The 25,685-nt window shown below is 50.4% G+C and overlaps 1 protein-coding gene across 1 annotated transcript in view; it reads right to left on the reverse strand.

Annotated features, from left to right (window-relative positions):
- Nucleotides 1-25,685, reverse strand: part of LOC311513263 (glycerol-3-phosphate acyltransferase 2, mitochondrial-like) — a 174,957-nt gene that overhangs the window by 95,932 nt on the left and 53,340 nt on the right. The window contains exon 5 of the mRNA XM_084614960.1: nt 15,428-15,541. Within this exon, the coding sequence (XP_084471086.1) occupies nt 15,428-15,461 (34 nt within the window). The 5' untranslated portion in view covers nt 15,462-15,541. The remainder of the gene's footprint in view (nt 1-15,427; nt 15,542-25,685) is intronic.

Here is a 25,685-nt window from a genome sequence, read left to right on the forward strand (position 1 = left end):
AGACTGCAGCCCCTGCATGCCCAGCTCTGCTGCAGGAGCCCACGACAGAGTAGGGTGGGGTATTCTTACAGCCTGCCTATTCTGCACTGCTGTAAAGCCCCATGGGGATCTTTGAAGCAAAGGCCTAGCCTAGGGCTACCCTGGCTGAGCCAGCCCCTGCATTGGGAAGGTACAAACTGCCTTCCTGGGTCAGCACAGGGGTGAACAGATGTCTACTTGGCAGCCAGTATCAAGCGGAGTGCCCCAGGGGATGGTCCTGGGGCTGGTTTTGTGCAACATCTTTATCAAGGATCTGGATGATGGGATTAATTGCACCCTCAGCAAGTTCACAGATACTAAACTGGGGGGGGGGGGGAGAAGAGGTAGATATGCTGGAGGATAGGGATAGGGTCCAGAGGGACCTAGACAAATTGGAGGATTGGACCAAAAGAAATCTGATGAGGTTCAACAAGGACAAAGGAATGTGTGGGCCCCTTACTGAATGAGGGAGGCAACCTAGTGACAGAGGATGTGGAAAAAGCTAATGTACTCAATGCTTTTTTTGCCTCTGTTTTCACTAACAAGGTCAGCTCCCAGACTGCTGCGCTGGGCATCACAAAATGGGGAAGAGATGGCCAGCCCTCTGTGGAGATAGAGGTGTTAGGGACTATTTAGAAAAGCTGGACGTGCACAAGTCCATGGGGCCGGACGAGTTGCATCCGAGAGTGCTGAAGGAATTGGCGGCTGTGATTGCAGAGCCATTGGCCATTATCTTTGAAAACTCGTGGCGAACCGGGGAAGTCCCGGATAACTGGAAAAAGGCTAATGTAGTGCCAATCTTTAAAAAAGGGAAGAAGGAAGATCCTGGGAACTACAGGCCAGTCAGCCTCACCTCAGTCCCTGGAAAAATCATGGAGCAGGTCCTCAAAGAATCAATCCTGAAGCACTTGCATGAGAGGAAAGTGATCAGGAACAGCCAGCATGGATTCACCAAGGGAAGGTCATGCCTGACTAATCTAATCGCCTTTTATGATGAGATTACTGGTTCTGTGGATGAAGGGAAAGCAGTGGATGTATTGTTTCTTGACTTTAGCAAAGCTTTTGACACGGTCTCCCATAGTATTCTTGTCAGCAAGTTAAGGAAGTATGGGCTGGATGAATGCACTATAAGGTGGGTAGAAAGCTGGCTAGATTGTCGGGCTCAACGGGTAGTGATCAATGGCTCCATGTCTAGTTGGCAGCCGGTATCAAGTGGAGTGCCCCAAGGGTCGGTCCTGGAGCCGGTTTTATTCAATATCTTCATAAATGATCTGGAGGATGGTGTGGATTGCACTCTCAGCAAATTTGTGGATGATACTAAACTGGGAGGAGTGGTAGATACGCTGGAGGGGAGGGATAGGATACAGAAGGACCTAGACCAATTGGAAGATTGGGCCAAAAGGAATCTGATGAGGTTCAATAAGGATACGTGCAGGGTCCTGCACTTAGGACGGAAGAACCCAATGCACAGCTACAGACTAGGGACCGAATGGCTAGGCAGCAGTTCTGCGGAAAAGGACCTAGGGGTGACAGTGGACGAGAAGCTGGATATGAGTCAGCAGTGTGCCCTTGTTGCCAAGAAGGCCAATGGCATTTTGGGATGTATAAGTAGGGGCATAGCGAGCAGATCGAGGGACGTGATCGTTCCCCTCTATTCGACATTGGTGAGGCCTCATCTGGAGTACTGTGTCCAGTTTTGGGCCCCACACTTCAAGAAGGATGTGGATAAATTGGAGAGAGTCCAGCGAAGGGCAACGAAAATGATTAGGGGACTGGAACACATGACTTATGAGGAGAGGCTGAGGGAGCTGGGATTGTTTAGCCTGCAGAAGAGAAGAATGAGGGGGGATTTGATAGCTGCTTTCAACTACCTGAAAGGGGGTTCCAAAGAGGATGGCTCTAGACTGTTCTCAATGGTAGCAGATGACAGAACCAGGAGTAATGGTCTCAAGTTGCAGTGGGGGAGGTTTAGATTGGATATTAGGAAAAACTTTTTCACTAAGAGGGTGGTGAAACACTGGAATGAGTTACCTAGGGAGGTGGTAGAATCTCCTTCCTTAGAGGTTTTTAAGGTCAGGCTTGACAAAGCCCTGGCTGGGATGATTTAACTGGGAATTGGTCCTGCTTTGAGCAGGGGGTTGGACTAGATGACCTTCTGGGGTCCCTTCCAACCCTGATATTCTATGATTCTATGAAATGCAGAGTCCTGCACTTAGTATGGTAGAATTCCATGCACCGCTACAGGCTGGGGACCGACTGGCTGAACAGCAGTTCTTCACTGGGGATTACAGTGGATGAGAAGCTGGATATGAGTCAGCAGTGTGCCCTTGATGCCCCAAAGGCCAACAGCATATTGGGCTGTATAAGTAGGAGCACTGCCAGCAGATTGAGGGACATGATCGTTCCCCTCTATTTGGCATTTGTGAGGCCTCATCTGGAGTATTGCATCCAGTTTTGGGCCCCCCCACTACAGAAGGGATGTGAACAAATTGGAGAGAGTCCAGTGGAGGGCAATGGAAATAATTAGGGGGCAGGGGCACATGACTTACTAGGAGAGGCTGAGGGAACTGGGGTTATTTAGTCTGCAGAAGAGAAGAGTGAGGAGGGATTTGATAGCTGCTTTCAACTACCTGAAAGGGGGTTCCAAAGAGGATGGAGCTCGGCTGTTCTCAGTAGTGGCAGATGACAGAACAAGGAGTAATGGTCTCAAGTTGCAGTGGGGGAGGTCTAGGTTGGATATTAGGAAACACTTTCACTAGGAGGGTAGTGAAGCACTGGAATGGGTTACCTAGGGAGGTAGTGGAATCGCCATAGAATATCAGGGTTGGAAGGGACCTCAGGAGGTCATCTAGTCCAACCCCCTGCTCAAAGCAGGACCAATCCCCAACTAAATCATCCCAGCCAGGGCTTTGTCAAGCCTGACCTTAAAAATATCTAAGGAAGGAGATTCCACCACCTCCCTAGGTAACGCATTCCAATGTTTCACCACCCTCCTAGTGAAAAAGTTTTTCCTAATATCCAACCTAAACCTCCCCCACTGCAACTTGAGACCATTACTCCTTGTTCTGTCAGAACATCTGCCATCCTTAGAGGTTTAAGGCCTGGCTTGATAAAGCCCTGGTTGGTATGATTTAGTTGGTGTTGGTCCTGCTTTGAGCAGGGGGTTGGACTAGATGACCTCCTGAGGTCTCTTCCAACCCTAATCTTCTATGATAACCCCTCCTCCCTTAAAGCTGAAAATAGTGGAAACGGGAACAGCATGGACAGCTGCTGAAGCTGCCAGGGTGAGGGGGTGGAGCATGGGTGAAGGCTTCGCCTCACTCCTCAGAGTGGAAAGGGACCGGATAGGATTCAGGAGACCTGGGTTTAACGCCTGGCTCTGGCACTGGCCTAGTGGGTGACCTTGGGCAAGTCACTGTACCTCTGGGTGCCTCAAGCTCCCCCTGCCTGTTTTACAGCTGGGGGATTCGGACCTCCTCTGCAAAGCACATCGAGATCCTGCTCCCTAACCAGGCGTCCGAGGCCCTGCAGTCGTGAAAAGAAGTCAAGAGGAGAAGTACGATAGGAGAGCGAGGCATTATTATGGAGGAGCAAGTGGCAGCACACCATTAAGGCCAGGTTGAGCCCCCTCTTTGAAAGAGAGCTGGGGGTCTTGCTCGTCCACGTGCTCATGAGGGAACAGCGGCTGGTGGTTCAACACAAGAGCACTGGGGAGGCCAGTTGGCCTGGGTCCATGGTTCCCACAGCAGAGGATTTACACAAGTGTCTGCAAAGGAAACGCTACAAAGTTTCCTCCCTTACTCTCCCCTCCGCCCCCAAATCCCCTGCTTCTTCAAGCCCCAGGACTGGGGGAAAAAAAAAAAATCTCAGCCACGGGCAGCTATTGCGCTGAGCTCACTGTCTATCCTACTGACCAGCCTCACCTTGTTTCCTTGAGCTTTCCCTGTCTGTACCCCCTGCTGTCTCTTGTTTTGTACTTGGACTGTAAACTCTTTGAGGGCAGTGACTGTGTCTTTGTCCCACATGGAGTGCAATGGGGCCCTGCTCCAGGATCAGGGCGCTGCTAGGTGCTACTGTAATATAAAACAGGTGGACTCCCCCCCCCCCCCAAAACCCACATGCACAAGTAAGGTCTCAGATCCAGGCCAGTGTTAAAGACGCAAAAAGCTTAAACCTCCTGACATGGCATAGCCGAGTTGGAGTTTCACCCAGATCAGCTACCAGGTGGCAGGGCAACGGGAACAGCGGTTGAAAAAGGGAAGCCAGGGAGGGGTGTGCAAATGGAGCCGTAAACAATGCAGCGGCCTGTTCGCTTGCATTTTACAGCTTGCATTGGTGGAAGATGCACTCAAGCAGCTTCTATTCCCTCCTACCATCATTGCCTGCGTGGGTACGGCGGGGAAATCAACCATCCAGGGACAGACCACAGAACGAGAATTGCACAGCTCCCGTTCAGCCGGAGCTAAGCGGGCGGGCAGCCCAGCTGGGAATGTAGAGTTTGGGAAGGTGCTGGATTGAATTCGGTTTATCCCCACAGGATGGGGGAGGGGAGACTGTAGGGCCAGTTTCACCCAAGGTCTGGCCCCAGGAGCAATGCCCTCTCACCCAGGAGAGCAGCATCTGGAGTGAGCTCAGCTCCATGGAGCAATTGCCCAGGCTCACTACAGAGGGATAAAATTACCCTGTTCACTCTTCAGGTGGACGCTCATCCAGGAAAGACTCCAGCAGAGGGAGGAATTTCCACAGCCGTCTGATTTCAGCCCATCCACGCCTTCCACCCTGTAACGTTGGGGGCTGGATTCTGATCTCACTGGCTGCTGAGATCCCGGAGCTGGCAGGTTGATGGAAGGGAAAGGCATGCCGAGCCTTTGTTCTCACATATTTACAGCCTGCGTGGAGAGGGATTAGCAGTGCAGCTCGTAGGGTCAAAGAGACGCCTGATTGACAGCTAGATCTACTCATCCCGAGAGCAGGAGCAATGCAGGCACCTTACCCCCCGTGTCACATTCCTGCCTGTGCCCCAGCCTTACCCAGGAGAGCCCGGCCTCTGGCAGAGCTAGACCTGGGACTCAGGCCTGCCCGGGCAGCCGTACTCAGCCCATGGGAAAACAGGACACGCAGCAGCAGGGCCTGTTCTAACCGCTGCCCCACGAATCTCACTGGGCTGAATGCACCTGGGCATAACACCAGGGTTCAAGCTGATCCCTTTGGTATCATGCGGTCTGTGTTCTGTGCCCTGATCTGTGCTCTATCACACAACGCCAACTCCAGCGGTGTAGGGTGGGTGCAACGCCTACGGGGGGGATACAACCACCTTCCTCCAGCAGAGGGAGGGGGCCGCTGTAGAGCGGGAAGAGGAATTTAGGGTGAGAAAGTGAGGGAGGGTAGGAAATTAAGGGAAGCTCAGGCAGAGTATCCAGCCAAGCTTCTCCATTGCAGCATCTACTAGAGGGGAGAGGATTCGCCCAAGGGAAGGGGCAGAAGTGTTGGTCGGATTACTGCAGGACAAAGCCCTAGGGAATATCCTGTAGGCCGGCCCCTGACAGCAGGATGGAGATAGCTGACCCTGTGGTCCTTTCCCAGCTGTCACTGTAATGATCCCATGAGTCACAGCTCTCTAGTTACACCACCACGACCACCGGGCTTTCACTCAGCCACGTGCTTAATCAACGATCCATTAGCTAAAAAGGGCCAAATTCATTCAGGGATAGAGGGACAATTTCACTTTTAGTGATGAGGTGGGGCATACATTTAGGAGTCCACGCTCCTCGCCCTCCATCCCCAGCAAAATGCCCGAGGAAGTTAGCAAAAAGGTCAGGGGTAGAATCCAGCCTTTATGCTGTAATTAACCCCCTAGTTACTATTAGATATCAAGCACCTTACTGTCACCTTCAGTGCAACTCAGTGGAAAAGTATGACCCCCTCCAACTGGGATATTTCTGTCCTGTGTCTCCCTTCCCCATCCTCTCTCATCACAAACCCCCCCGCCCCCCCCCCCCAATTCCCACTCCCTTCCCATCTGCTAAAATGATCAGCAATGCAATGGGCACAGGTGATGTTCCCATTTTAGTTGGCTCTCCAATGAGATGAATACGGAAGTGGGTATTCCCACCTGTGCAAGCCAGCATTTCAAGCTGGCAGCAGACTCAGGAAGGCAAAGCAGAGTCTGTTCCAGGACCATGAAACTAGAAACTGTCAGTTAAGGAAGAAAAGGGGGAAAACAAAAGCGGAGGGTCCTGCACAATCTGGCTGTGCCCATCCAGCAGAACACGTTTGACCCCTGAACTAGCTCTTCCTCCTTCCCTCCCCTGAGACAGAGGCAAGCCCTATTCCCCTTTTATGGAAGAGGAAACTGAGGCAGGGTGACCTGGAGAATGGGGCATGGACTTTGGCTTAAATGCAGGAGATCCTGGCTGAATGACAGGTGAGGCCACCTTGCTGTCCCACGGATGGGAGCAGGAAGCTACTGAAGGACAGAGGCAAAGCAAGCATGTCAGAGTGAGCAGATGACCCCCAGATGGGAGGAGATAAGATGGTGCACCATACAGGCAGGATATTTTCTATCTACTCTGGCTACATTAACACTGGCTGAACTGCTGAACCCTGGGTTTGTCTCTGGCCTTCCTGACCTGTTCCCCACCCCACAATCCCGCTCACCAGTCTGTGCCCTGGAGTGTCCTTTCCTCTAGTGGCTGGGCACCCAGGGACACAGCTGTCAGAGGTCCGCACACTCCAAAGCGAGGGATGAGAGGCAGGGTCCCCCCTTGCTTGGAAAGCAATAGCAGGTCCAGTAACACAATGGAAGCCATTTCAAGCCTTCCTCCATGCTAGGGAGCGACAGGGGGTTCGCCGGGTCATTCCCATGCATTTATAATCCTGTTCTCAGATCAGAGCACCATCTGCTAGTGCCACGCTACCCCCCACATCAACACAGACCGGATGGATGGCCTGGTGGCTAGGGCGCTACCTGGAGACAAGGGTTCAAATCCCAGCCCCACCACAGACTTTATGTGGCCTTGAGCAAGTTGCCTAGTATTTCTGCGGTTCAACTGCAAGACGGGGATGATTGTACCTCACCTCAGAGAGGCGACACACATGAGAGAGCATGAAGGCCCAGAGACTGAAGACAGGACCAGATCCGTACCCTATCCATATGGGATTTAACAGTGGGTGCTTGCACCCTTTAGCCTTCAGCAGAATATAGGCACATTAATCCAAGGCAGGCGGGAGAGTAGGGTTGTTTTTAGGAGAAGGGCCATGAAATGAGGTGCACAGGAAGGAGAATGGGGGGCAGGAATATGGCTGAGTAAGAGGGACCAGGGCCGCAAAGGGGAGGATGGACATGTCATAGAAGGTCAGCAGCAATGGTGTCTGGGGGGGTGGCCTGACCTTTAAATTGGGGCGGGGGGGTTGACCCAGCCCCACCCTGTGACTGGTCAGCTGCCTTCCAGCTGAGAATGTCGAAGACCAGGGGTAGAAAAGAAGCAAAAGCAGGGAGATCTCACCAGATAGGCCTGGTTATTCCCAGCCACCCACTCCCCAGGCACTTGGTGACCCAGCAGGGGCTGTGAGCAAAGAGGAAACAACGCTGTAGCTAGGCCCTCACCTACCCCACCCTTCTGTATTCTCTCATCCCCGGTACCCAAATGCTGCTTGGCCCCCCCTCGGTTGCTAGGTTAAAGTAGAGGATGAACCAGTGCAACCCCGTACTCCTGCATTCCAGACAATCATGAGATTGAAAATCCCAGGGGTTCACAGCAGTGGATGGCTTCAGCTGGTGAGACCTTAGACTCGCTGTTCGGCTCCTCTACTGCAGGAATGAGCGGCAAAGGGAGGGGAGCTGCTTAGCCCAGCTGCTCTGCCGGACAAGATGCGATGTATCAGCACAGGAGACCAGAGCAGACTTCATCCATGTTCAGCAGACCACACCCAGGCTATAGAACTGTGGTCAGATCTTGTAGGGAGCTGGATAGGGTTCGTGCCCAGGGCAGATTTCACAGACTAAGGCCAGGAAAGGACCATTGGGATCATCTAGTCTGACACAGGCCAGAGGATTTCAGCCACTGATTCCTGCATCAAGCCCCAACCTGGGACCATCCCCTCCCTCCCCAACACTGAACAGATAATATCCTGGCTATTCATCTGAAGTACTTCAGTACCTGAGCACTGCATAAGCATTAGTGTATGTACCCTCACACCAGTGCTCTCAGCCCTGTTGTACAGGTAACAAACAGGCACAGAGAGACCCAAGGTCACAAGGAGTATATGGAAGAGCAGGGAATCAAACCCAGGTTCCCCACAACCCAGGGTAACACCCTAACCACTGGACCATCCTTCCAAAGCAAAAGCCAGATGCAAAGCCAGAGTCCCCAGAGCTCCTGAAAGACTTGGCTGCAGTGAATTTAGTAGCCAGACTATCCTGCTTTGACACACTTCATTCACCTTCACAGAATCAGAATATCAGGGTTGGAAGGGACCTCAGGAGGTCATCTAGTCCAACCCCCTGCTCAAAGCAGGACTGATCCCAAATTAAATCATCCCATGTCAAGCCTGACCTTAAAAACTTCTAAGGAAGGAGATTCCACCACCTCCCTAGGTAACGCATTCCACTGTTTCACCATCCTCCTAGTGAAAAAGGATTTCCTAATATCCAACCTAAACCTCCCCCACTGCAACTTGAGACCATTGCTCCTTGTTCTGTCATCTGCCACCACTGAGAACAGCCGAGCTCCATCCTCTTTGGAACCCCCCTTCAGGTAGTTGAAAGCAGCTATCAAATCCCCCCTCACTCTTCTCTTCCACAGACTAAACATCCCCAGTTCCCTCAGCCTCTCCTCATAAGTCATGTGTTCCAGTCCCCTAAACATTTTTGTTGCCCTCCGCTGGACTCTTTCCAATGTTTCCACATCCTTCTTGTAGTGTGGGGCCCAAAATTGGACACAGTACTCCAGATGAGGCCTCACCAATGTCAAATAGAGGGGAATGATCACATCCCTCGATCTGCTGGCCATGCCCCTACTTATACATCCCAAAATGCCATTGGCCTTCTTGGCAACAAGGACCCACTGTTGATTCATATCCAGCTTCTCGTCCACCGTAACCCCAGGTCCTTTTCTGCAGAACTGCTGCCGAGCCATTCGGTCCCTAGTCTGTAGCGGTGCATGGGATTCTTCCGTCTTAAGTGCAGGACTCTGCACTTGTCCTTGGTGAACCTCAGATTTCTTTTGGCCCAATCCTCCAATTTGTTTAGGTCCCTCTGTATCCTATCCCTACCCTCCAGCGTATCTACCTCTCCTCTCAGTTTAGTGTCATCTGCAAACTTGCTGAGGATGCAATCTCCACCATCCTCCAGATCATGAATGAAGATAGTGAAGAAAACTGGCCCCAGGACTGACCCTTGGGGCACTCCACTTGATACCAGCTGCCAACTAGACATGGAGCCATGGATCACTACCCATTGAGCCTGACAATCTAGCCAGCTTTCTATCCACCTCATAGTCCATTCATCCAGCCCAGACTTCTTTAACTTGCTGGCAAGAATACTATGGGAGTCCGTATCAAAAGCTTTGCTAAAGTCAAAGAATAACACGTCCACTGCTTTCCCCTCATCCACAGAGGGAGTTCTCATCATAGAAGACAATTAGATTAGTCAGGCATGACTTGCCCTTGCTGAATCCATGCTGACTGTTCCTGATCACTTTCCTCTCCAAGAGGTTCAGAATTGATTCCTTGAGGACCTGCTCCAGGATTTTTCCAGGGACTGAGGTGAGGCTGACTGGCCTGTAGTTCCCCAGATCATCCTCCTTCCCTTTTTTAAAGATGGGCACTACATTAGCCTTTTTCCAATGTCATCCGGGACCTCCCCCAATCGCCATGAGTTTTCAAAGATAATGGCCAATGGCTCTGCAATCACATCCGCCAACTCCTTTAGCACTCAGATGCAGCGCATCTGGCCCCATGGACTTGTGCTCGTCCAGCTTTCCTAAATAGTCCTGAACCACTTTTCTCCACAGAGGGCTGGTCACCCCCTCCCCATGCTGTGCTGCTTAGTGCAGCAGTCTGGGAGCTGACCTTGTTCGTGAAGACCGAGGCAAAAAAAACATTGAGTACATTAGCTTTTTCCACATCCTCTGTTCATTTTCATTGCATCAGAATCCTTCTGTTTCCATGAGTGGAGAGTTCTCTTTAACCCATCACCTTTTCATTAAGGCCAGCCTGTCCTCACAGCCATAATTTCTGCTCTTCTCCCTCCACTTAAAGCAGCCAGGTATTTTGCCTTTTATTTTAGAACAGGGCCCCCAGAAAAGTCTCCATGAGTGAGTACAAGGGGCTTGTCTCCTCTGCAACAGTCCGCAGGGAGCAGGATAGAAATCTTGGAGATTCAGGGCCTGGTTCTCACCACTCTGGCAGTATAAAGATCCCTTATGTTAGTGTAACTTGGGTGTAAGAGGCAATTTATACCACCAGAGAGGTAACTGAGGCCTTAAGGTGCCCAGAAAACAGACAGCTGTTATCTAGTTTAACACCATAGTCTCAAGCCTCTGGGTCATCCAGATTTAGCAGATTGTGTATTCTACTTTAAGAACAAGAAAGAAGCCACCTGCTGAAGGAGTTTTCCCCTCCAGGTACCAATCAAAAGACAGAGCAAAGTCTGTTTCTCTTGATAGATTCCAAGGCCAGAAAAGACTAGTGATCATCTAGTCTGACCTCCTGAATAACAGGCCAGAGAACTTCCCTGGATTAATTCCTGAGTGGATGTTTTTCTAAGAGATATGCTTGAGTAGTTCAATCTGAATTTCAAGACTGCCAGTGATGGAGAAGTCACTGCAACCCTTGGTGAATTGTTCCAATGCTTAACCCTCCCAGTTAAAATTTGCACCTTATTGCCAGCTATTCAGTAAAGAAATTTTAACTTGGAGATCAAAACTAACTTGACCTGGCCCAACTGGTACCAGTACTTTCAAGTCAGGCATTTTGTTCCTTAACTTCCCAGAAACCTGCTCTATACAGAAAGCTAACTTTAATGGAAACAGCATCTGGTCATTTAGGAAACAAACAAGTTTATATCAATCCTTGCAGACTGCTTTCCTAATAAAAAAAGTGCCCATATATAACACCCTGGTTTGAGCTACAAAAAAGGATCAGAAACCACCACCTAAAGCACAATAAAAATTTCTTAAAAGATACAGTTTTAGATGGTACCTTGCACCAGTCAAGTTAAAAACCAGAGAGAGACTGAATGGGGGATAAGCTATGCTGGGAGGGGAGACTATACATATATGGTGGACATGTCCAGTCAGAGTGTATTGGAAGGCAATCTGTAACCAAAGAGCACAAATTGTTGTATTTTATTACTAAAATGATCCTTTGGTAATCCTCTTGGGTCTTCCTGGTAAAAGTGCCCTTACAACAGGAAACAGAATTCATTTCTCATCTGCTAGTAGCTGCTCAGGTACTGGTAGCCTCTCATCCGAAAAAAGAGCCCAACCATTGAGAAATAGCTCAAAAAAGTTATGGGAGATGATGGAAAAATTAACACCATTTATGTACCAAGCAAAATAGAGGACACTCTTTGTTCCCTTTTAGATACTTTGTTCCCTTTTATTCGGTACTCAGACAAAGTACATTCACCTGCCAAAGAACCAGTACACCTGTCCAATTTTTTTATATATATATTTTTAAGACTAACATTTTTCAGACCTACCTGGTCTGTTAAAAGTGTATATAGTGATTTCACTCAACTTAATAAAGTCACTAGCGACAACATAGGTGTTGTAAGGATGATCGCTCTAATATGGTAACACCCTGTTAAACAGAAAGCGCCGACGACCATATCTGTGTACAAAATACATCTTACAACAGATTTTGTTTTAAAGGATTGTAAATATCAAACAAAACAATCATTTGCAGGGATTTATAAACTTGTTCAAGCTTCCAAAATAAGTAGTTTTTAAAAATGTGCACTTATTTCCAGTCTGAATGTGCCTAATGTCATCTACCAGCCATTGGATCTTGTTATACCTTGGTCTGCTAGACTGCAGAGCCGATTATAAAATATTTCTTCCTCATGTAGGTACTTAAACAGATCAAGCTACCCTTTAACCTTCTTTGTTAAGCTAAAGAGACTCCAGGAACCCAGTCATTAGAAATCAGGTTTGCGCCAATCCTTTAATCATTCTCATGGCTCTTTTTGACCCCTCTCTGATTTATCAACATCCTTGAACTGTTGACACCAGGACAGGAGACAGGCTATTCCCTTTGTCCTAGTCACTTGTGATTGGAATCCCATCTACTCCAACTCCAGATTCCGCTGTTTATTCAGCCAATGAATCTCAATAGCCTTTAAGTTTTTGGCTACAGCATCACATTGGGAGCGTTTGATCAGCAGATTATCCACCACAACCCAAATTGGTCATCAGCAGGGCCTGACTAGACACCCCAATCTTAGCTCATCCTTTGACCCACATTCCCCTCACCAATAGAGTTCTAGGAAGTTGAGGGCTTAGCTTGGCATCTCTAGCTCAACATGAACACCTAGTAAAGGTGTGATCCAGGTAACCCTTAGCAGCACAGCAGCTTTCCAATGTTCATTCCAACAGAAAAGAGCTTCCACATCTCATGACCCTAGGGCTGCTGCTTTCTCACAAGCCTTCTGCTATTTGGAGATTTTTCTTAAAGCCCCAGCTCCTGGAGCCATGTGATTGAGAGAATCTCAGTTTTCATTTTAAAAATGTTTCTGGCCTTGTGGTTATGGAGACAAGCTTGCGAACAAAACTCAAGCACTCCCTAAAAAGCCCAAAACAAGAGAACGCACATTAAAAACAGAGCTTGGATGCTTCTAATGATCTCAGGGGCCCGGTCTTTGGATTTTTGAACACTGGGGGTGGCAGGACCTCCCATGATGCCACACAGAACTCCAAGTCCCCTCATCTCTCTACTGCAGCCACCCCACTACCAACATATACCCCTGCCCTTGCAGGCTCTCTGCTGGCCAGGCCGAGTACTCCTAACAGAGACAGGCTACATAAGGAATGCAGCCCAGAACTCAGCAGTAGGTCAGAGTGGGTTGTAGACCTCAGGAGTTCTCCCCTGCTCTGCTTCCTCATTAGCCCCCAAATCCTCCCTTATCTCACTCTACCACCCATAGCCCCATCCCTCCCCAGAGCTAGCTGCATTTGAGTATTAACCACTCAGAAACAAGCTACAATTAAATTAGTGAATTAGCATCACCAAGTTAGATCACACAGGAGTTGAGGGTTCAGTTTCTGATCTGGTCTAATTTGCTAGATGACTTTAGGGAAAGCCATTTAAAGCCAGCCTCGGCTCCCTGACTCATAGGGGCACCGTGAGGTTTAACAAAGGTTTGCAAAGTACTTTGTTATAATACTCTGCATGTGTCTCTTCCAAGAATTACGAACTCCCAGGGCCACCCAAGGCAAAACACAATAGAAAAATTAAACCTAGTGAGCGAGCACATCTGCTTCAGGCAAGCAGTGAGGCAGATGGTCTCATCCAAGAGTAGAAACTGGAGCAGATTTCAAATCGCTTCTGAAGAAGGGTCCTACCATGAAAGCCATCCCCTCAGCTTGAGTCATGGGGGGAATAAAACTTTCAGACAGTGACTGGACTGAAAGACTAGGGTCTAAATTGTCAAAGCCACCTAGTGATTTTAGATGCCTGAGGATCGCCGCCCCCCCCCCCCAGGGCCTTTTAGAAAGGGCTGAGAATTGATCCTCTGACAAGTCAGGCATCTGTAAGGGATCTCAAGTGGCATAACAAAAAATAAAAAAATTAAAGTGTTTAAGTTGGGAACTATAGAGAAGTGTGAAATCCAGAGGGAACAGCTGCCTTTTAGTTAGAGAACTAAGCTGGTTTGCGTTAAGTAGGCTTAATTTTGATCCTATCGTAGGGATCAGACCAGGGCTTTGTGTTGCCCCAATTGTAAAGAGTCTTAAAAGTTAATTGAGTTTCCATCACCCTCCTGCTATTGATCAGTATTGATGTTCTGGCCAGGTGCAGTTTGAGAGGACATAACTCTCCCTGGTAACAGAGGGGATTGGCAGGTGATAGAACGAGACTTATGGCACTGAAGACTAGGTCAGCACCCACCTGTTCTTGCAGGTTAATAACTTATTAACATGGGTCCCTGGTACTGCCCTTGCCTGTGGACTCTCAGCAGTATAAGGAAAAGCTACTACATGCTTTAGAGACAGATTCCTAAGGCTTATCATGTGCAAGGATTCAGATGCACTGTGGCTCTAGGGCACATAATCACACCTCTGTCTAGTGGTTGGTCCCAGCAACCAACCATCTCCCAGTTCAAGGAGAGACCTTCTGTTCAAGGGGGAGCAGCGGCTGCTTTTGGCTGTGAAAAGGCCCAGGTTCAATTCTAATTGATGACCAGCATGTGTACACGAGGGTTGCCAACTTTCTACCTGCACAAAACCAGACACCCCTGCCCTGCCCTCTGGTCAGCAATGGGCACTTGGCAAATCACAGAAAGGACATTTGATTCGGGCTGGAGTGGTGGGAGCTTGACGCTGTCTGAAAACAAGCCTCAGAGACTAACTGCAGACAACCAGAACAGAGTCACCCAGAGTTAGGGTATATCTGTGCCAGGAGCAATGGAAGCCCCTAAAAGTGGGGGACCACTGGGGTCCAAACCAGGGCCCCTCCCCCTTCCCCAAGGCCCCACCTCCACTTACTCCTCTCTGACAACCTCCCCTGTTGCTCATCCTTCCACTTTTTACTGACTGTAAGGGCAGAGCCCTCCCCCTTTTAAAAATGATGGGGCCATGGCCCCTGAGGCCCCCTGGTCTGTGCCACCCTAACACCATAGGGTGGGTACTTCTTACACTGGAAAAACCTCTTTCATCATCAACCTAGCTAACCCACCTCTCCAGCTGGAGGTCACCCTCACTACATCAACACTGGGGGTTAGGTCGACCTAATTCAGTCATGCAGGGTGTGAATTTTTTTTAAAAAGCCAGGTAGCTAGGTTGATCTAATGTTTAAAGACCAGACTGAGGGACCACTCTTAACAGCCTTGGTGCTAGAGATCCCAGACTTGATTCAGTCCCACAGTGTCTGTAAAGTAGTGACTAGGTGCTCTGAACTTTGGGAATGCTCAGATCTGGCCCCCAAGCTTAGAGGCTCTGGCCCCCTCTCTAATTAGGGCAGCAGATAGTCAGCTGGGAATGGCAGTGCAAATGCTAACTCTTAGCACAAAGAGTGCTTTGTTGAGCATCTCTGAAGAGGGAGGTGTTCCTGAAAAGAGCAAACGCAGAGCTGTTTTGCTGATGCTGAGAAACAAATCCTGGGAAGGATCTATGGGGATTTAAGACTTTGCAGAATCACAAACATCTTTAGATGTCTTTGAAAAATCAGATGCAATGGAAAGGGTTTGTACCTTGGAGCACGTGGGAGAACTGCCACCTCCACATGCGATTGGCTGATTCAGACACTTCTCACGATCAGGACCGCCATGACCCAGCTGGGTCATGGCTAGAGGAACAAAATTCACCTGCAAAGGCAGAAGAAAATGTGGTGTGAGCTGCACAGGAAGGATGGGGCGTTTAGGGGTCACGAGGAAGCAGAAGTGGGCCGGGGCCTGTCAAATATAAAGGGACAGGTAAACATCTTTAAATCCCTCCTGGCCAGAGGAAAAACCCTTTCACCTGTAAAGGGTTAAGAAGCTGAGAACCTCGCTGGCACCTGACCAAAATGACCAGTGAGGAGACAAGATACTTTCAAAGCTGGAGGGGAGGAAACAAAGGGTCCCCTCTGTCTGTGTGATGCTTTTGCCAGGACCAGAGCAGGAATGCAGGTCAGAACTCCTGTAAAGAGTTAGTAAGCAATCTAGTTAGATACGCTTTAGATTTGGTTTTGTTTAAATGGCTGATAAAATAAGTTGTGCTGAATGGAATGGATATTCCTGTTTGTGTCTTTGTCACTTAAGGTTTTGCCTAGAGGGATTCTCTGTGTTTTGAATCCGATTACCCTGTAAGGTATTTACCATCCTGATTTTACAGAGGTGATTCTCTTACTTTTTCTTTAATTAAAATTCTTCTTTTAAGAACTGGATTGTTTTTTCCCCATTGTTCTTAAGATTCAAGGGTTTGGGTGGGTGTTCAGCTATACAAATTGGTGAGGATTTTTAATCAAGCCTTCCCCAGGAAAGGGAGTGTAGGGCTTGGGGGGATTTTGAGGGGAAAGAGGTTTCCAAGTGGGCTCTTTCACTGTTCTTTGTGTAACACTTTGGTGGTGGCAACTGTTATTCTTACCAGATTAGGTTAAGCTTTGGGGGTCTTTCATGCAGGTCCCCACATCTGTACCCTAGAGTTCAGAGTGGGGAAGGAACCTTGACACGGCCATACCAGTATGGTGGAGTGTCAGGTACAGATGCTGAACTTGCCACAAGATTTGGGGTGCTTGAAGCTGGACCCAGTGTGGGTTACTCTAGCCCAGAACATCCCAGGCTCAAGCAAAAAAATCTAAAAGGAGGGAGGTCCTGGGGGGCAAGCTCAGAAGGGCTCCCCCTATTCCTTCTGTTGGGAGAGTGAGGATCTCTGGCACAGCTAGTGTGGCACCCCCGGGGCCCACGGAGCTCAGATCCACTAGAGACCTGGTGCCTTTACACCAAGCTCTGAAGTGTCTCTGGCCCCCTGGCAGGCCAGCTCCAGAGTTATGCTGCCTGGGGTTCTCCTACCTGCCACTGCCCCGGCAGGCTCCTTAATGGTGTTCCCCAGTGCTGAGGGGATTCCAGGAGGCTAAGTAGAGCCTCGGGCTGTACTCCTTTTCGACGTATTCCCCAGGAGGATGCCACGGCCCTGTGGCCCACCCCCTACACTTGCATGGGCCAAACAGGGCTATCTGCAAGCTGGGGAGTAGGGGAGGGGAGGATGGTGCTCCCGAGGCAGCTAAGTCCCCCTTCCACATTGCCTGGGGCAGGTCCAAACACAGAAGGTTCCAAGGCATGTGACTCAACAGAACACTGTTTGCACCACTGATAAGAAAATCTCCATTAGCAGTATAGGGCTCATGACACACAGCTGAACAGTTCTGGTTCCAAGCAGTGTAGTCACACACACACTCCACTCTGTGTTGGGCACAGAGCCCACTTGTTATTGAACTGTGATGTGCCTACAAGGCACCATCAGGCTGCCTGGGCAGAGATTCTAGTTCCCAAAATTAATTGCTAGAAAAGCAGCAGATTCTCTGCTTGGAAAGAAGGAAACAGACCTTCTGGAGGGCTGAATCCTCTGACTGTATCCCACCTTCAGTTTCACACCCAAGCCACAAGGAAACACTGTTGATCCTCCAAAGAGGAATACAATTTAGCAACAAGAGAACCTAACTGCAACAAAAGGGGAGAAAACTTGAGGCTTGCTGGAAACACCTGAAATATTCATGTCTGGAAGATTTCTCATGCAAAGGAAAATCGCAGTGTTTGCAACAGACACAGAGCTCTCAAAACACTTGGCAAAGGCAATCACATATCATCCCTATTTGACATAAGGAAACAGTGGCATGACTAGGATCTGAGTTCAAGACTATGGAAGAGCCATGGTCATGGAAGTGTCAGCATTTCTGGGGCACTAGATGAGGGCAAGCTTCTTCGAGCCATGTAGCTTGGCTGATGTACATTTTACATGTCAACCAGCTCTTTAAAAACTTGCATCAGCATAGCTGTGAGGGTCAGAGGTGTGCGAAAAACCACACCCTGGTGACAACTATGCCAACAAGACTCCCAGCGTAGACACAGCTAGGGAAGTAGAACAGGGCTTCTGTTGGTGTAGCCCAGAACTGATGTGGGGGGGCATGTAGGGTCACAGGCTGCCACCCCCACCCCTGATTTCTGCCAGGGTTTGCTAGCCAGACCCCGTCCCTTGTGCTCAGCTCCCTGGAGCTGGTGAGCTGCAAGCTGCAGCTGTGGGGAAAAGCAGCAAACAGGTAGGAGCTGCAGGGAGGGGCTGCTGAGGGTAAGAGGGGGAGACACACCTGGGTGGGGGCATGACTCAAGCTGTTCTGGGGGAACCTTTACATTGCACCCCACCCCTGCACTATCAGCAGGTACCAGTCATCTCTGGCATAGCCAATGTCTTTCAAGGGAGGTGTTGATCCTACACGGCAGGACAACTCCAGTCATCATATGCGGTGTCTACACTAGGGACTATCCTGACATAGGCTCTGTAGCCCAGTCAGCCAGAGCCTGTCAGGAACAAGGATATGTGGTCTGATCAGGTCCATGTAGCCCAGTACCCCAGTGCTGGGCAGTGGCCAGCAGCAGATGCATCAGAGGACAGTGCCAGCAGCCCCAATAGGTCAGATTTTCCACACAGGCTCAATCCCCAGTAGCTGCCAGGGTTCTCCAGGAGATTGTCCTCCTGTGACAGTCTGACCCTTATGGAGTAACCTACTACCCATGGGAGAGGTTCCTCCCCAACCCCTCCACCCATTATCCGTACCCTCCCTCTCTCTAACAAACTGCCTCATATTTGAAAACCAAGACTCGAGCAGGTCCTCAAAACCTAGACAAGGGGAGCATAAGAAGCAGGCTAATTTGATTCTCTGGTCTCTGCTGTCTGGGAGAGCAAAGCTGCCTAGGAAAAACGGGAAATTACCTGCAAAGATAATGACATTTCACAGCTCCCAGACATCAGGGACATTACTTAGGTCAAACCCAAGAAGCTATTACTGTGCTGTTTAACTGTGCCTGCGGGGTGGGAAGAGAGAACTCAAAGCCCACTCGCTGGAGGGGGCTTGGCTTTAGGAGCAAAGCCGCAGTTATCCTGAGACTGGATCTTAGCCACCTCCACTCCATTTGCAGCCGCCAGGGCCCGATCATGGCTCTGCAGACAGAAATAGAGTGAGTCACTGAACTTTTAGCACCAACCTTTTGCTGCACTGCTCTTACTTGGGCTGGGCTGGTATGCTGCTTGAGGGCACGACTGGTTGTTCTCGACCTAATGGCATGAGGTAGGCACGATCGTTTAAGAGACAAAGGTAAAAGTGCTGCCACAGAAAAGTTCACCACTGGCTTGTTTTTGCGAGCAGGGCGGTGACTTGAAAAGGGACTATTTTAATATCTAGGTAGCTCTAGCTGGAGATTAAGTCATTTTACAAAGGTGGTCAGTACAATTACCCCTCATTTTATACATGGGGAAACAGGCACTGGGCAGACTGACCTTGTACTAGTTCCAACAGACAAGTAGCATCCACATCTCCCATATTCCAGTCCAGTGCTCTTTCCACTAGGTCACACAGCCTTTTAAACTTGGGATCCTTCCTCTGCCACCCCTGCTACCAGCAGAGTTCATTGTGGTCGCATGCTGTGTACACCTTGCCATTCGCTGATCCTTTTAGAGACCAGATGGGTTAGATAGATGCTCTGAGCCTCAGTCTCTGCTCACTTGCACCAGTGTAACTCCACTGATTAACTCTAGCAAGAGGAGAATCAGGCCCCCTGCACGTACCAGTGTTTGGCCAGGTTATGACAAGGTGACTATGTTAGAGGCTTCCATTGAGAACAGAGTTTTTGGGTACAGCACTAAGACCTGCCACCACATGTCATCACCAGGGTTTGAATTTGCACCTTCCTGTGCTGACGGCACAAGTCTCTGCCACATGAGCTAAAGGTGAGAGTCCTCTAGCTGGTAGCAGTTGTAGGCTAGTCTCCTTCACCAGCTAATATGGGGAATGCAGAACACACTAGAGAGGAAGGATGGTTAAAAGCCTGGACTGAGTCTCTGGAAATCTAAATTTAATCCCCAGCTCTGCAATTGGCTCAATGTGTGATGTTGAGCAAGTCACTTAATCCAGTCAACATAAGGATAATACTTCCTGTCTCCCATCTTATGTCCTGACTAGTTTAGACTCTTCAGGGCAGGGCTTGTCTCACTGTCTTTGTACAGCACCTAGTACAATGGGGCACTTGCTGTAAAACTGTACTGCCTTAAAACTGATAACCTAGAGGATTCAAATTCTAATCCATTTTCAACTAGGGTTGCCAGGTGTCTTATTCTGGACTGGAAGGCCCAGTCGAAAAGGGACCCTGGCAGCTCTGGTCAGCACTGCTGCCTGGGTTGTTAAAAGTCCAGTCAGCGGCCCAGCGGGGCTAAGGCAGGCTCCCTGCCTGCCCTTGCTCCGTGCTGCTCCCTGGAAGGAGCTAGCATGTCTAGCCCCTAGTTGCAGGGGTGATCAGGGAAGCTCTGTGTGCTGCCCCCACCCCCAGCGCCGGCTCCACAGCTCCCTTTGGCCAGGAACCGTGGCCAATGGGAGCAATGTCTGCAGATGTGGGCAGCACGCATGATGCAGAGCCACCGGGCTGTGCCTCTGCCTAGGGACCACACATGCCGGCCGCTTCTTGGAGCAGTGCAGAAGCGGGGCAGGGAGGCAGCCTGCCTTAGCCCCACTGTGGCACCAACTGGGAGCTGCCTGAGGTAAGCGCTGCCTAGCCAGAGCCTGCACCTTGAGCCCCGCCCACCCCACCCCGCCTAACTCCCTCCTCAACCCTGCACCCCAAACCAGCTGCCCCGTCCACACCTCAACCCCCTACTCCTGCCCAGAGCCTGCACTTTGCACCCTAACCCCCTGCCCCAGCCCTGAGCCCCCTCCTGCACTCCCAACCCCTCATCCCCACCCCAACTGGAGCCTGCTCCCACTCCAAACCCCTTAGCCACAACCTGGAGCCCCCTCCTGCACCTCAAACACCTTATCCCCAGACCCACCTCAAAGCCTGCACCCTCTGCCCCAGCCCAGAGCCCCTCCTTTCTGGCCTCACCCCAGAGCCTGCACCTCAACCCCCTGCTCCAGCCCAGTGAAATTGACTGAGGGTGGAGGAGAGCGAGCAATGGAGGGGAGGGATGGGGCCTTGGGGAAGGGTGTTCAGTTTTGCGCAATTAGAAAACTGACAACCCTATTCAACTCCTTCCCTCATTTCTTCTGTACAAGAAGTTAATTAAGACTGAAGTCATTTTACGAGAAAAAACAAACAAAAACTTTTGGTCTCTTAACAAGAATAACGAGTCCAGGAGTTCACAAGAGTAATAAAGTCATTGCCATTCGATTGGTGACCGGTCTGTCAGCGATGATCTTATCTTCAGAAAGGTGAATGGAGAAGCTTTTTACTAGGGAAATCAGCTTGAGCCACAAAGTAAGTGGCCATCTGGACCGGACATTTTCTACTTCTGCAAAAGGAGTCGGGTTGTTTGGATCTGGGGACTCGGGTCTGACTAGAGCAGACAGAACAGAATTTTCTATTTTTTTTTAAATCCCAGAGAAGCTGCAAGATTGGGATTTTTTTTCAGCCTGAACTGGGGCACATTGTTGGTTTCAATGTTGACCCTTGAATTTTAAAACAGAAGTATAAAATAAGGGGGCATCTGAAAAGAAAGTCATTTACAAAGCCAACCCCTTTTTGTTCTAAAAAGTCCAAAGAAACATGTTGAAAGCATCAAGACATCCTGGGGTTTACCTTTTCCCCCCTACACAAAATTTTGTCAAGCCCAGCGTGATTTTGCAGAACATGTCCCTCATGTCAAAATGGCATACCAGACCAAAAATATTCTCAACCACCTCTAGTTCTGATCCGCCTGCCAAGATCTGGCATAAGCGGGGTCATATACACCTAGAAACCTGGTTCTCAACCAGGGGTATGTATGCCTACCCTTGGGGGTACACAGAAGTCCTCCAGGGCATACATCATCTCAGCTAGCTATTTGCCAAGTTCAACAGGCTACATAAAAAAACACTAGTGAATTCAGTACAAACTAAACTGTAATAGACAAAATGAGAAGGTAAGCAATTTTTCAGTAATAGTGTGCTGTGCCATGTCTGTATTTTTAGGTCTGATTTTTGTAAGCAAGTCATTTTTAAGTGAGGAGAAACTTGGGGGTACGCAAGACAAATCAGACTCCTGAAGGGGGTACAGTAGTCTGGAAAGGCCGAGAGCCACAGACCTAGAACAAAGCAGCATGGAGAGAATTTCACACCACACAGGCTGTGTCCAGATAGTGAATGCTTTTCCCCCCTAGCGAAGGGAGAGGAATTAGCCCAAAGGTCCCATTTCTACCCTTCACTGGGTCTATCCTTAGCATCCGTCCACTCGCATGCCACAGTGAACCGATACCTCTGTCTGATGCTTCTTTTGGCTCCATACGCCAGCTGCCTCTATCCCAACTGACTGACATGGTATCTGGCTCAGGCACAGAACCAATCATGGACATCCTGGTATTTTGCTATGGGATTTCAGTGGCTCGGACAACTCCTAGATAACTCTAAGTAACCCTCTCCCTCTAGGTAAGCAGTTCAAATCTAGCTCAGTTTGACAGTACTTAGCACAGTGGGGCCAAGGCAGGCTGCCTCCCGAGGACAGGAATGCAGTTCATTTAGTGCCACCGATCTCCCATATGGATCTTCAGCAGAACCTGCTCCACATGGAACAGAAGAGGCAGCCAGCTCTCAGGTGGGGAGCCCGGTCTCAGAGGTTACGTAGTGAAGCAGAACATCTCAGGACCCATAGGAGCAGCAAAAGCGGCGCCCATCACAAGCTCTGGGCAGCCCTCTACCTCATAGCTCGTGGGCTGTCCTGGTTCCCAGCACAGCTGCTACTAGGGGAAGGCGGGGGGGAGCAGCCACCTTCCCCCATTCATACTGCCACCTTCTGTAATCGGAGAGCTAGGGCTGATTCAGCCAGTGGCTGCGAACAGTCGCCACCTTTTTCCCTTCCAGCCAGAGGATCCCATCCCACCCTGTCCCAGTACTGCAGGGGCACAGCCTGGTGAGCCCTGCTCGGCGCCTCAGAGGGGCTCATGCTGTCTCCCTTCGCTGGAGTGAGATCAACAAATCCCCTCCCTGGTTAATCGGAAGCCTCCATCCAGCATTCCCTCATCTCTAGGGCTCTATCAAATTCACAGCCATGAAAGACACATCATGGACCATGAAATCTGGTCTTGTGTGCGCTTTTACGCCATACTGTAGAGATTTCACAGGGGAGACCAGCGTTTCTCAAATTGGGGTCCTGACCCAAAAGGGAGTTCCGTGGGGGGGTTTGCAAAGTTATTTGGGGGGGAGGTCATGGTATTCGCCTCTTACTTCTGCGCTGACTTCAGTGCGAGGCGGCCAGAGAGCCAAGAACCCAGCTCTGAAGGCAGCACTGAAGTAAGGGGGGCAATACTGTACCCTGACTTCTGCCCTGCTGCTGGCGGTGGCTCTGCCTTCAGAGCTGGGCTCCCGGCCAGCAGCCACCGCTCCCCAGCTCTGAAGGGAGCACTGCATCGGGCAGAACTGCAGAAGCAAGGGTAGCAGTACTGCAAGCCCCCCCTACAATAACCTTGCAACTCCCCCACACCCACCTCTTTTTTGGGTCTGGGCCCTGACAGTTACAACACTGACATTTCAGAGTTAAATAGCTGAAAGCATGAAATTTATGATTTATACAATTCTATGGCTGTGAAATTGACCAAAATGGTCCATGAATTTGGTAGAGCCCCACTTATCTCCCTCCACACACACCAACTCCAAACACCCCAGAGTCCCCATCTCATCCCAGCTGGAGAGCCGAACCCCCACACTACCCTAGAGGCTGGGGGAGTCCCAACTGCCCTGCATCATGCCCTTATGGACACTACAGCAAACACAGAAGGGGGATGCTCTGCACCCCCTTGGCCTGGGGTAGCTAATTACACATGCTGCAGGGAGCCACAAAGACCTGGGACCAGAGAGCCAACATGGGTCTGAACCAGCCCTACTTAGAGGGGGCGGTACAGCCCTTAGCTTCTGGCTCCCTGCCAGCCAGCATAGAAAAAACCTTCCACTGCCTAGCCCTGCACCTGGGGGCTGTTGGCAGAGGCCAAGGTACCCCAGCCTTGCCCCACTTGCTCATCTAGGGGCTCGAGGAATTTGGATGCTCTCCCAGAATTCCTGGAAACCTGAGGTTACAGGCTGCTTACTGGCTTCCTCCAACCCCCAGCACTCTGCTCTCAGAGAGCACATTGCTGTCCCTGGCGCTCTTTTACTGAGCTCTCTGGAGCTTGAGGATCTAGGTTTTCCCATACACGCTTCTTAAGCTGCAGAAGGAAGTCACCTGCTACTACAATAGCCTCCAAAGGCCACTCAGGACCGCATTGCACAGCTGGCCCCTGCCCCAAAGATGCTATAATGTACAGACTGACAACAGGGGACACGAGAAGAGCTACACATACGATACTCAGGGCCAGATAAAGACTGAGGCACTATAGGCCCCTGCTTAAGGCCCTAGCTCCTGGAGTCACGTGACAGCATTAGAAACTCGGCAGCGGTTTTAAAAAAATAGGGCTCTAGCCCTCACGGTTGGGAGAGGAGCATGAAAACGGGACTCAACAATAACTCACCTCATTACATCTGCCTGAGTCTGCAGGGAGCCCAAAACAACAGCAAACTGCCCCCCACAGCTCACTGAGGAGAGGTTCCCAGGCCCAGTGCTCAGAGAGGGCCCCACTGATGCTGCCCAAGAGTCTACTGTGTGCAGTAGGAGGTCAAGAGTACAGAAAGCCCAGCCCACCACACAGGTAGCCCCAATAGCTAGGAAAAGTGGGGGGGCCAGCAACACCCCACTATCTTAAGAGAGGGAGGGGCCCCTGCTGATCCCAAGGGTGGGGGACTATAGCATTGCTCCCAAGGAGGGGGACCCCTCGTCACTCCAAGGCAGAGCACTCCTCCCCACCCACAAGCTGGCAGTCCTGGCCCAGCACTAATAGAAGCAGGGGGATGCTATAGCCCTGGGCCCAGAGTTCAGCAACAGCCTGCAAACCGAATGCTTCAGCCCAGCCCAGGAGCCTGCCAAAATATCCACTGACATCAGTGAAACCTTCCATTCCTAGTGCCCTCTGAGCCCAGAGCAAGGCCAGCAACTGCCAGGGCCTAGGAACTCATACCCAATCTTCTCCTAGGAAGCAGGGGCCATTCAGTTGTCTCAGGGAAAAGCTACGCAGCCCAACCTCTCCTTTTTATATTCCCTCCTAATGGCTGATCATCTCCAGCTGGGCTCCACCTGGCTGGGGCAGGGAGAGGATTTTAACCCTTTCCCCGTCAGACTTCAGCACAGGCTAGCGACCAGGGTGTGTATCCAGGCTCCCCAGTTGGTGGGTGGGTAGGTACAGAGGCAGCGAGCCCACCCTGCCACATCTGCACTGCTTTCCTATCGTTCCCAGGCTAGCTATCTCAAAGCTGGTACAGCGACACCCACCCGAGCTGCAATCACACCTCGGGTTGCCGTGTAGACATAGCCTCCGTGGTGAGGCGTTCTCCCAGCCTGGCCCCTGGATCCCCACCCATCTCCATCGCCTCTCACCATTACACATCCTGGCCGCTGCAAGGCCCAGAATGGAGCTGAGACTCAGCCCAGCCTACGGCTAACCTCGAGGGGCCCTGTGTGCCCTAGGCTCCGTGCGATTGAGCTGTGCCAGTCAGCCCCAGCCCCCAGGGGGCTGCCTGGGGGTTCGTACTCCGGGGTTGTCATTTCTTGGACAGAGCTGTGTTTTTGAACAGCTGTGTTTCTGAGCACTAGGCTTGTTACAGGAGATTGGGGCGGGGGAAGCTCTGGGAAGTGGGCACGAAGGCACTGAAGATAGGCTGGAAAAGATCAGACAACAGAATAATGATCTCTATCCCCCCCTTCCTGCCCCCCA

The sequence above is a fragment of the Lepidochelys olivacea genome (genome assembly GCF_965140295.1).
Source record: "Lepidochelys olivacea isolate rLepOli2 genome assembly, chromosome: 26".
NCBI classification, from domain to species: Eukaryota; Metazoa; Chordata; order Testudines; family Cheloniidae; genus Lepidochelys; species Lepidochelys olivacea.